Source organism: Papio anubis, chromosome 8 (assembly GCF_008728515.1).
Source record: "Papio anubis isolate 15944 chromosome 8, Panubis1.0, whole genome shotgun sequence".
Classification (NCBI taxonomy): domain Eukaryota; kingdom Metazoa; phylum Chordata; class Mammalia; order Primates; family Cercopithecidae; genus Papio; species Papio anubis.
Window position 1 is genome coordinate 119,033,837 of NC_044983.1, and position 12,950 is coordinate 119,046,786.

The window sequence follows — 12,950 nt, forward strand, 5'->3', positions numbered from 1 at the left end:
ATGAGCAAATAGCTCTACTTATGGCACTGGGTCCTCCAGGAATGGATACTGTTTTTGAAGTCAGAAGACTTGGATGTGAGACTTGGATGTGGGTCCTGGTTCTCTCTCTCTCTTTTTTTTTAGATGTGTGTTGTTGTAAAATGGAAACAATCATAGTTATCATAGCTTTCCTGTATTGGTACATACTGGCATTATTCTGACTGGTTCTCCCAGCAACCTGAGAAGGGAGCTAAGTTGTCATCTTCTTTCTATCCATGAAAAGACCAAGGCCTGAAGCAATTGTTACCTGCTCAATATCAAATAAATAGGAAAACCCATCTTCATCTTTCTATGTATCTATTTATACATACAGTGATTGAAATGGTAAAAGTCTGATAAATACAAATGAGAATACAGCATAATAATTGATATTCATTTTGCATAATGATAATTCTAATGACATTAAGAAAAGGTTGTGTTCATTATATATTAATAAAGAAATAAGAAAGCCTAATGCATACTTGAAGACTTCTCTATATAACATTATTTTCAACAATAAAAAGAATGAAAGAAAAGAAAGAAAATGTAAAGAAAAAAGGTGTTGATAGCTTAATGAAATGGAGGGTGTTTTTTGTTTTTTTTTTGTAGTTTTCTGTAATAATCACTTATGAAAAATTCCTGTATAAAGACTCACTTGTGGAAACTGATTTTCAAATTACTGATCTATCTACATATGTACAGTTAGTTCAGATTAAGTGAAAAAACACTAGGGTCTTAACAGAAAAGTGAAGTCAATTTAAGAAATAATGAGTTTAAGAGTACTGATTTTACAGGCTATTGAGTTAACAAAGCAATTTCAGTTTTTCTGAACTCCATTAATGCTTTTAAGTGGTGATTTCAGTTTTCCTCCTGGGCTGACTCAGTAAAGCTATAAAGATAATCTGCATGGCCATGGGGACATGAGGAAGCCGACACGGCTGAGGCCACGGCTGGGTGCGCGCTTGCTGACTACCCCTGGAATCACCTTGCCGTACGTTGTCTTGTACTTTTGCTTGATTTGTTGCCTCTCATCTGATGTCCTGCCCGATAAGATTTCAATGATGGCTGCTTCATTGGTTCCTAAAATGCAGGAGAAACAAACAAAGCCACAGTGAACAAGAAACAAGATGGAAGTTTATTTTAGTCCAGGGTGAGGAAGCCAGGACTCAGAGTTTAAAGGTGGGCAGAGGCATCTATGAACCCAATGGACCCTTAGCTTTGATGCCTTGTGCTGAAAACTGTATTCTTTTCACTCACTTAGTCAAATAGCCATTGAGGCCTCACAGTGCATGGCACACAGTGCTAGGCATTGTGGTGGAAAGAGGAACGAGTATGGCCAGTTCCTTGATTTTATTCCTAGGGAAATGAAAACATTTATCCACCCAACGCTTGTATGTGAATGTTCATAGCAGCATTACTCATAATAGCTCAAACACGGAACAGCCCCAGTGTTCATCACCTGAATATGAATAAAGAAAATGTGGAGTATCCACACAATGGAATGCTATTTGGTCAGAAAAAGGAATAAATTACGGGTAGATGTTACAACACGGATGAACCTTGAGAACGTTATGCTAAGTGAAAGAAGTCAGTCATAGCAGATCACATGTTATATAATTCCATTCATATGAAAGTCCGGAATAGTAGAATATACAGAGGCTGGAAGTATACTAGTGGCTGGGGTGGGTGGGCTGCCAAGGGGGATGGTAGCTGGAGTCCAGGGCTACTTTTTGAAGTGATGAAAATGTTCTAAAATCGACTACGGTGGCAGTTGCATGTATCTGTGAGTATAATAAAAACTATTGAATTAAACACTTTAAATGGGTGAATCATATGGTGCATGAATTATATCTCAATAAAAATGTGTTTAAAAACAACGAGGAAAAAGACGGCCTGTTCCTTGGCCTCTGGGTGCTTACAATTGCATGAACAAGATTAAGATATAGGCTCAAACTGTTACAATATTAACCCCACCCGTACAGTTGTTAATCTCAGGAGAGAAGTCTTGATTGAAACTATGAAGGGAGGTTGCCCCTTTTAACTCCTATTACCTTTAAATTATGCTTTTTTTAAAAAGCTTTTTTTCCCCTGATGCTCAAAGTAATATAAGCTTATGGCAGCAATTTGATCAGTACTGAAAACTATAGTGAATAAGAAAGAAGGGGGAAATATCCATGTTTGAACCAGAAACCAGGATCAGAAAGATGACCCAGGTATTTCCAGTGTGGGAATGAGAAAGACTGTTTTATCACCAAGCCCCACATTAGATTTATTCAGGCTGGATTCAAATCATGGCTCCACCCTGTACTGACTGCATGACATTGGGCAAGTGATTTGTCTTGCTAAGTCTCAGTTTTCCCACCTGTAAGATGGGGGTAATAGTACACAATAGAATAGAAATAGAATATACAATAGAATGAAACGCGAGAATCCAAGTGTGGGTCCAGTCTGTGGTGGTCCTGAGAGTGCACGTGGGAAACCCGGGACACCAGAGGATGTAAATGACCACGTGCCTGGCACTGCCTCACATCCATGCAGGGTGTGCACAGGGACCAGACTCCATGAATTGCTCACCCCAGGGATCAAGCTCACTGGGATCAAGGCACAGCAGTCAGCAATCATGGGAGCTGGAGGAAACGTCAGAGACTACCTAGTCCAAGCTCTTACAGATGAGGAAGCTGATGCACAACACAGTGCCTCTTCTTGGTTCCTGCGTGTACCTGACTGTTCTGCAGCATTTGAATTCTGCAGTTGGGAGTTCTTTTTTTTTTTTTTTGAGACAGGGTCTGGCTATGTCACCCAGACTAGAGCGCAGTGGCATGATCACTGCAACCTGCACCTCCTGGGTTCAAATAATTCTCTTGCCTCAGCCTCCCGTGTAACTGGGATTATAGGCACCCACCACCACGCCCGACTAATTTTTGTATTATTAGTAGAGATGGGGTTTCACCAAGTTGATCAGGCTGGTCTCAAACTCCTGGCCTCTGGTGATCCACCTGCCTCAGCCTCTCAAAGTGCTAGGATCACAGGCATGAGTTGCCGCACCTGGCCTGCGGTTGACAATTCTTTGAGTAAAACACCTTCCTAGATGACTTTATACCTCCTTTCCCAGTCCTTCCTTTCTCCTCTCCATCACCTTCCTCTCAGCGTTCTTGATTGACTTTTATTCTTCTGCTGGCTTTTTAAACTCGGTTTTCAGTTCTCCTCTCTAATGGAGTCACTCCTTTCCCAGGCGACTCTCGCCCTTTTACTGATGACTCCAAGATCAGCGCCTCTAGCCCTAATCTCTCCTCTGAGTTCAGATCTTATTTCCAGCTGCCTGTAGCCAGCTTCGTACAGATCTCCCAAGGCATTTCAACTTCCGCTGTAGCTTAAACTGAACTCATTTTGTCTATCCTTAAATCCATTCCCCATCCTGTTCCTTTGTCTCAGCACATGGCATCACCTGGATTAGAGAAAATCCAAAGTCACCTTTGAGGGCCCACCTGTCTTTTTTACTCTCAAATATTACCAAGTCCTGCCTGTCTCACCTATGAGACAACTCTTTCACCTGTTCCTTTTCTTCATTCCTCCTGTCACTGCCTAATAGGCCCTAAGTGTTTTTAGCCCCCACCCCGACACCAGGCTCTGATCTCTGCAGTCCACCCTGGGAAGCTCACATGTATTCATTTCACACCATGCTTTAAATACCTTTAATGATTCCTCTTGACTCCTATAATGACATCAGAATCCCTTACGGTGGCGTTGAGACTTCCTGCAGTTTGGTGTCATGCTTCTCTTCTAGATCCATCTCTGCACACAGCAGCCCAAGGCTTACTCACCTAATCTCAGCCACACTTGTTAAGTTTCTGCTTCCTCTGTTTTGGCATAGCACGCTATTTACATGTATATTTCCAGGATCATTGCAGTGATTATCTAAGACTGCAGTACTGACATTCTGAGCCCAACACCTGGGCTCTAGGGAGTGGCCACTAAATGGCAGTGTGTGCTGTTATGGTGCCACTCACTGCTGTCTTGCTCTGGTTGGTGGGTGGACCTAGATGATGGCTGCCACCCAGCTGAGCCATCAGGATCCTGAAGGAACAAGATCGTGCAAATGCATTTTGATGCATTTTGATGGAAGGCTTGAGAGTAGGAAAAATCTAGGCCATGAGGATGGGAAATGAATGGAGGGAACCTAGCTGGAGATGGGGAAGAGAACAAAAGGGAGCCCTGGCAAAAAATAATGTGAGCTGTTTAATCCTCCCTCCGCGCCAGCACCAGCCCTCAGAGTCCACTTTGGAAAGACAGAGAGGGGACTTAGAAAGACAGGCCTGAGCAGGGGTCTGATGTGACAACTGTGTTCCAAACCTTTGGGTCCTTGGACCATTCACTTAACCTCAAAGAGTATTTTCACCTCCACAGCTCGGGGAACATTTAGCTGTTTCGTTCCTATTGGAGAAACAGAATTCTAGGAGGAGCTCACTTGCAAAAATAGCAGGAGTGAGTTCCCTGCCTGGTGCTGGCTTGGTTTCAACACTGGGATTCACGTTGTCCTCCTTCACTTCCTCCCAGAGCTTCAGAGCTTCGCCTCCATCATGGGTATCCAATTGCTCATTCTATGACATTATTATCTTTTTTTTTTTTTTTAAAAAAAAAACCTTTGAGTGTCAGAAATCTCACTTCAAAAGGGATTTCTTTTTCTTGTAAATATCTCTCGAACCTACCCCTTTCTTTCTATTCAGGCCACGCCTGTCCCAGACGAGGGCCTCAGCCTCTCAGGCCTGGATCCTGGCAGGTGCCAAGCCCAGAAGGAGCCTTTCTGGCCACAGGAGGCCCAGTCACTGTACTGGGCCTGCCAGGAAGCTGGGGCTCATGTCTGGCTCTCCCTTTTCCCTCACCCCACATTCAATCAGACTAAGGTCTCTCCATTCCACCTCCTTAGTGCCTCTCAGATGCACCTGTTTCTCTCCATCCTCATCTCCACCCCATCGCTCAGCACAACTACGGATACCGCCCACATGCAGGTTCCTCTGTTGCTCTCACTTTTTCCAGTTGGCATTCACTGCCCCCAGAACAACCGTTCTGAAGTGTACATTGGCCTGCTCACCCCTCTGCTTCAAACCCTTCAGTATAGGCCTCTCAAATGCAGAATGAGGCTTCAACTCTGCAGTGGGGCCTATGGGGGCCTTTTGGCCGCTCAAAGTCTCGTCCTCCTACCTGTCCTCCCCCAGGCTACTTTCCACCCACCTCGTAGATGATTTGCAGCTCCTGGAACAAACAACACTTCCTTTCTCGCCTCTGGGTCTTTGCATGGGCTCTTTCCCCCATCGGGAACATGCCGATCCTCACCTCTGCTCCCACTTCGCCTTCAGGTCTCAGCTCCCTGCACACTCCTGGACAGATGAGGCATCTCGCCCTCTGTGTCTCTCATGCTGCCTGCTCTTCCTGTCTCTGCCAGGACACACTGCAAGTTCCACGGGAGCAGAGTGTTTTGTTCACCACGGTATTCCCACAGAAGGCTGTCAGTATTTATCAGATGACTTGCTGAATGAACGGATGCTTAAACGTGTGCACATGCGAATGAATGAATGAATGGATGAATGAGGAAGTTTGCATGTCATCACGACAGAACCTTGTCTCTGAAGTGGTGTAAGTTGTATGTGATACTCAGATGGGTCTGCATAGTGAGGACCAATAGAAATCCTCCATACTCTGATGCCACATGCAGCCCACATCTGGATAATCAGGAAAATGAAATTAATATTAAAAATAATAGTGCCGGGCGCGGGGGCTCACGCCTGTAATCCCAGCACTTTGGGAGGCCAAGGCGGGTGGATCACGAGGTCAGGAGATCGAGACCATCCTGGCTAACACAGTGAAACCCTGTCTCTACTAAAAATACAAAAAATTAGCCAGGCTTGGTGGCCCACACCTGTAGTCCCAGCTACTTGGGAGGCTGAGACAGAAGAATGGTGTGAACCCGGGAGGTGGAACTTGCAGTGAGCCGAGACTGTGCCACACTCCAGCCTAGGCGACAGAGCGAGACTCTGTCTCGGAAAAAATAATAATAATAATAATAATAATAGTGTTTTTTAGCTGTTCTTTCTGGGAAAGGTTTAAAAAAAAAGACAGACCAACCCAAATGCCCATCAATGATAGACTGGATAAAGAAAATGTGGCACATATACACCATGAAATACTATGCAGCCATAAAAAAGAATGAGTTCATGCCCTTTGCAGGGACATAGATGAAGCTGGAAACCATCATTCTCAGAAAACTAACACATGAACAGAAAATCAAACACTGCATGTTCTCACTCATAAGTGGGAGTTGAACAATGAGAACACATGGACACCAGGAGGGGAACATCATACACCAGGGCCTGTCAGGGGGTCGGGGTCTAGGGGAGGGAGAGCATTAGGAGAAATACCTAATATAGATGATGGGTTGATGGGTGCAGCAAACCACTATGGCACATGTATACTTACATAACAAACCTAAACGTTCTGCACATGTATCCCAGAACTTAAAGTATAATAATAATTAAAAAAACTAATACAAGTCTATGAAATTTTAAAGTTAAAAAAAAAAAAAGGCGAGAAACCAGATTGCAAAACAGTCCTGAGATGGCCCAGCAACAACCTGGAGGTCGGGGAAGGCCATGAAAACAACACTGGATTTCCCCCGAGTCCTTTGAGTCCAGTCTCAGGTTGATCCGGGGGGTGTTTCTACTACCCAGTCACTGAGCAATGACCTCACTTTACATTTCACAATATGTGTATCATATAAGCAGTGCTGCTGAATGATTTCCTGTAAATACTTACAATGGTTTGAGGCACCAGGGCCAGTCCCCAGTGGTTCTGGGAAAGGCTTTTTTAAAAATGAGAAAAGAAGGAGCCACACACTGGACACTGTAATTTCACAGCAGAGGTCAAAGCCGGGGCAATAATCAGCCTCAGGAAGTGCCTCCGGGCCTCCTTGGTTTTGCTTTTCCCAGAAATTTTCTGGGAAGATACCGAGTCACATTTCAGCAGGAAGGGGGCTCCAGACAGGGTGGGAAGGCCCCGGGCCCGTGTGGCAGAACAGTGATCAGGGCTGTGGTGGAGGCTCAGCTTTCCCTTGGGCTCCAGTGCCAGCCCAGCCTGCCTCGCTGGGCCCAGGAGGCTGCAGCCCCCACTCTGGTGCTGGAGGGTCACCCTCTTCTGCTAGCTCTGCTGGGCCGCACCGTCCCTCATTTCTCCTTTGGAAATGGGAGTGCAGGGAAGACAGACGAAGTAATGAATGGGCACAGTCCTGCCTGCCTGAGCAAGTCACTGCTTCCCACTTGTCCACTGTCTCAGTGTCCGGAGGGGAGGCTGCTGATTCAATGACCACAAACTTGGTGGCTTAAAACAACAGCAGCCTATTCCCGCACAGCTCTGGAGGGGGGAAGTCTGAAATTCTGGCATCGGCAGGCCCACAGTCCCTCCAGCAGCCCTGGGGCAGAGTCTGATTTTGCCCCTCCTGGCTTCTGCCAGGAACCCTTAGCATTCTCGGGTTTGTGGCCGTATCTCTCTAGTCTCTGTCTCCATCTGCCCATGGCCTTCTCTGTGTGTCTCCTCCTCTGTCTCTCCTAAGGACACTTGTCATTAGATTTAGAGCTCACCCAGGTAATTCAGGATAATCTCATCTCAGGATCCTTAACTTAATTCTATCTGCAAAGACCCTTTTTCCAAACAGTCATGTTTACAGGTTCTGGGGGCATATATTTTTGGGGAGCCCCCATTCAACCCAGTTCACCCTCGGTGATGGAGAACAAGGATGTGACTACTCAACGCTCATACTGATCTTACTGGCTTTGTGCAGATTTTGGATCCCAGCATATTGTTCCAAAGGAGGCTATCCACATACAATGAGGGCCAATGAGGTGCTGGGCTCTGCAATGCCTCCTTTATCCGTCTCCATGTGAGGAGACATTGTTAACCTCATTTTGTAGATGAGAACACAGGTTGCACATTCACTCTCCCTCCCTTCCTCTCTTCCTCTCTCTTCTTTCTTCTTTCTCTCTCTTCCTCCTTCTCTTCTTTCTCTCCTTCACTCTCTCCCTCCCTCTCTCTTCTCTCTCTCTCCTCTCTCCCTATCTTCTTTCTTTTTCTCCCTCCTTCTTTCTCTTCCTCCCCCCATTCTCTAGCTCTGATTTATTCAAGAATTCTTAACCTATTTATGCCTGAGGTTGCAGTTTTTTGAATTTTTGCAATCAGACCTCGGCAATGACCTTGAGCAGTAGGATATAAATAACTCCCATATGCTTAGTGTTCCAATAATGGAACACTAGACATAATATGTAGGGTTTTAATAAGTAGCCATCCCTTGTACTACTTTCCTACCAGATCTTCCCAATCCCAACTCCTACAGACTTCTCAACATTTCTCGGGCAAGGCAACTATTCTATGGCTAGATAAGTTTCATATATGTATGTGTGTGTGTATATACATATATATGTGTGTATATGTGTGTGTGTGTGTGTGTGTATATATATATTTGAGATTGTGTCTCACCTTGTCACCCAGGCTAGAGTACAGTGGTGCCATCTCAGCTCATTGCAATCTCCCCCTCCCAGGTTCAAGCGATTCTCCTGCTTCAGCCTCCCAAGTAGCTGGGACTACAGGTGTGCACCACCATACCTTGCCAATTTTTATATTTTTAGTAGAGACAGGGTTTCACCATGTTGGCCAGGCTGGTCTCAAACTCCTGATCTCAGGTGATCCGCCTACCTTGGCCTCCCAAAGTACTGAGATTACAGGTGTGTAATTACAGGTGTGAGCCACTGCGCCCAGCCAAGTTTCTTATATTAAAGCAAAATATGTCTCCTTGGAACTTCTACCATAGATCCAAGTTTTATTCCTCTGGAGCCATACAATAAATTTGTGCCCATATTTATTCTACCATGACACCCATTCTAGGAAAGTAAATCTCTACTAATCTACTTCTACGTAAAAAACCCATCACTTGTTTTTGTAAAACATTATGCCAAGTAAAAGAAGCCACATAATGTATGATTCTATTTATGTGAAATGTCTAGAATAGGCAAATCAGTGGAGACAGGAAACCGATTAGTGATTGCCCGGAGCTGAAGAGAGGGAGGGGCTGCTAATAGGTGTGAGTTTCTTTCTCAGGGGTGAAATGTTCTGGAATTAGTGGGGATGGTCACAAAATCCTGTGAATATACTAAAACTCTGAATTGCATGCTGCAAAAGGGTGCATTTTATGGTATTCAAATTATATCTCAATAAGCAAAAAATTAATTTAATAAAACATTCTGTGGACTGAGATGGTTCCTACCTGTTGTTAATGACACTGAGCAATGTTTTCTCAGTCTGTCCCCACCCCCTCCAGGACTGCAGCCATGTAGCTGAGGTGCCCTAGCTAAGATGTCTCTAAATTGGTGACATTTGGAGTGAGCGACAAGAACAGGTTCAATCTCCGTGTTCCCCACTTAATGGCTTGGTGACTTTGTCTGTCTTACTTAAAATGTCAGGTCCTCAGTTTCCTCAGCTGGAGAATGGATTTTTGTAAGAATTTGATGAGATTTTGTATATAAAGTGATTAGCCCAATGCCTGAAAGTTTAACAGTTTCTCAATAAATGTAAAAAAGAAAATCTGGGAAATTAATTCACTTTACCCCTTGACCCCTCTGTCCCCTTCAATGATTTCACTTGCTTGTTGTTCTGGAACTCCTGATCAGCAAACCTGGGGTCAATCAATTTCTCCAGTCCTACCTTCAAGGATACAGGGAAAAATCACACAACCATGTGGGCTGGAGCCATGAGAAACCATGATCTCCCTACTCAGTGGGGCCCTCAGTGCATATCAGCAGTCTTCTCTTGGTTGTCTCCCCCTTCTCTACTACTCAAGGGCTATTCCAAGCCACCACTCAAGTGCCATATTCCATTGTCAAACCCTTCTCTTCAGCAGACAAACTCACCTCCCCCTCACTGAGCAATGTCAGGTTACCAGGCATGGGTGCCTTCAATTTCTGCCCTGACAACACCTATGAAGGCATCTACTCCAGCTGTCAGTCTCAGCGCCTTCCCTTCTTGTCCTGTTTAAGGGAAATCCTTCCATCTGTGCTTTGGATCTCACCCTCTTCCAGGCTTCTGGGACTAGACCTTGTGTCATGAGTGGCTTTCTTGGATCTCAGGGCCTCTCTTCATGGCCCTAGACCTAGATGCTCTCCCCCTCATCCCACTCAGGTCCCTGGTCTACCTTAGTTTTGACTTCTTGTGGAGTCCCCAACTCTGACCCTTAGGATGTAAACAGCTTCTCCATTTTCAACCCTTGATGGTTGATCTTGGCCAGTTACTTGATCTAGTTCTTTTTTCTTTTTCTTTTTTTTTTTTTTGAGGTGGAGTCTCTCTCTGTCTCCCAGGCTGGAGTGCAGTGGCGCAATCTCGGCTCACTGCAACCTCCGACTCCCTGGTTCAAGTGATTCTCCTGCCTCAGCCTCCCGAGTAGCTGGGGATTACCGGCACCTGCCACCACCCCCAGCTAATTTTTGTATTTTTAGTAGAGATGGGGTTTCACCATGTTGGTCAGGATGGTCTTGATCTCCTGACCTCATGATCTGCCCACCTCGGCCTCCCAAAGTACTGGGATTACAGGTGTGAGCCACCGCACCCGACCGATCTACTTTTACTTGTTGCTTCCAGGTCCCTTATCCAGCTCTCATCAGACTCAATTCCCCACCATCTCCTAGGGAAAGGATCAGAGGGGTTTAGATCATACCAGGTGATATGGTTTGGCTGTGTCCTCACCCAAATCTCATCTTGAATCATAGCTCCTATAATTCCCACATGTTGTGAGAGGGACCTGGTGGGAGACAATTGAATCATGGGGGCGGTTTCCCTCATGCTGTTCTCACAGTAGTAAGTCTCACGAGATCAGATGGTTTTATAAGGGGAAACTCTTTCCACTTGGGTCTAATCCTCTCTTTCCTGCTGCCATGTAAGAAGTCCCTCGCTCTTCCTTCGTTTTCTGCCATGCTTGTGAGGCCTTCTCAGCCATGTGGAACTGGGAGTCCGTTAAACTCTTTTTCTTTATAAATTACCCCATCTCAGGTAAGTCTTTATTAGCAGCATGAGAACAGACTAATACACCACGATTGCATGAACTGCGCTTCTCATGAAGTTTCTCTCACCTCAAGGTCAAATTAAATGTCACAATATCCAACTCCTAGCTGTTATATAGAATCCTGAAAAGTCATAGGATCCTACTATAATTTTGCGAACTTTAATAAAGAGGTCAGTGGAAGTGATTGACTTGCGTTAGCTTGGAATACACAAGATAGTGAGATGTCAGCTTCCTAACATCATGGGAAAGTTGGACATGAGACCAAGTTTAATCAACTTCAGAAGTAAATTAGCAACAAAATGTCTCTCATACCCATTCCTTTGCAGGCTTTGTTCAGCTTTTTGGCATCTCGATCCACATCAAAACCCTGAGGACTGCTCGCTTTAGCCTGGAGAGAATAATTGAAAAGGTGAGATGACAATATAGACATTCCTTAATGATCTCTGGCTAAAATCAGTAGCAAACTGGAGGACCAAACAGTCATCCTAACCAGGGACCAGCTGTCACTTCACACACTGGTACATGCGGACATCGGCTGGGGAGACTCTGGCCCCAGAGAGGTGGCTGGCACTCCTTGGGGCCAGCTGGCCTTGGATGACCAGGAGAATGGGTCCCTCTGTCCTCAAGGACAATCATCCTGGCCAGCTCTGCAATGAGTGATTTTCATATCAACCCCACCTTTGTGTGTCTGCCTCTGAAACAAAGAATAATACTCTGGGCCAGTGTACTGGAGTGCTGGTTCTCCCCCTTTGCCAGGAGACACAGTTATGTCTAAGGAATAGGTCAGAAGCTGAGGGTTCTAGGACCTTATTACAGGTTCATTTGGTGACTTGGATCTTTGCCATCCATACAATGAGAGACACGTATTTGGTTTGTTGGAGACACTTATAGGAACCAGTAAAAGCACAGTTCTGGTTTTAGTGCTCCTTGGAAAGGTAAAGTCCTGTTTATATATTGTACTGAGCTGTTTCCCATACTTCAGTCATTGGCACAACACATGCAGTATTGCGTCCACAGTTACCTATGTCTAAATAATAAGCAAATTACTATTTGCTTATAATTATTATTTGCTTATTTCCCTTTCAATTGACATTTGTTTTTACTAAAGTTATCTTAAAAAGGAAATCTATGTTAGCACAAAAATGGAAACCCAGTATTGCTTGCATAAATGGAAGTTAACCACAAATATAAACACATAACTTTTAAAAACTGCAATTAACCTGTGAGGTTCATTGTAGTTATGCAGCTGGTAGCTAGGAACACACTGAGTTTCCTGTCTTTACCTTTTCTCACAGAGCTTCTCCTAAGTGATATGTGTCCATATATTTTCTTTTTTTTTTTGAGACAAAGTCTCACTGTGTCGCCCAGCCTGGAGTGAAGTGGTGCGATCTCAGCTCACTGCAACCTCCACCTCCTGGGTTCAAGTGATTCTCATGCCTTAGCCTCCCCAGTAGCTGGGATTATAGGTGCACGCCACCACACCTGGCTAATTTTTTGTATTTTTAGTAGAGACGGGGTTTTGCCATGTTTCCTAGGCTGGTCTTGAACTCCTGAGTTCAGGCAATCTGCCTGCCTTGGCCTCCCAAAGTGCTGGGATTACAGGCGTGAGCCACCATGGCTGGCATGTCCATATATTTTCCATCCTTCAGTGAGGGCTGGTTTAAGTGCTACTGGCAGTACCACCACGGTTCAGTTCTCCCCGCTTTCATTTCCTTTGGCACCCAGTGGAAGTGAACAGTAAACCACATGCAACTCACTGGGTATGTTGCCTTTCTCTGCATGGCATCCTTATTTTCCTTATTTCCCCTTCCCCCATTGTGTGGCCTCATTGGGGTTGTTG

At 45.0% G+C, this 12,950-nt stretch overlaps 1 protein-coding gene across 3 annotated transcripts in view; it reads right to left on the reverse strand.

Annotated features, from left to right (window-relative positions):
- ANXA13 (annexin A13) overlaps window positions 1-12,950 on the reverse strand; it is a 58,092-nt gene that overhangs the window by 21,653 nt on the left and 23,489 nt on the right. For 2 of the 3 annotated variants that reach the window (XM_003903135.3, XM_003903136.3), the window contains 2 exons: window positions 11,423-11,498; window positions 1,004-1,098 (listed from right to left, as the gene is read on the reverse strand). In XM_003903135.3, the coding sequence (XP_003903184.1) occupies window positions 1,004-1,098; window positions 11,423-11,498 (171 nt within the window). Of the gene's footprint in view, window positions 1-1,003; window positions 1,099-11,422; window positions 11,499-12,393; window positions 12,454-12,950 lie in introns of those variants that run through there. The other variant, XM_009213546.4, reaches the window with a different exon arrangement.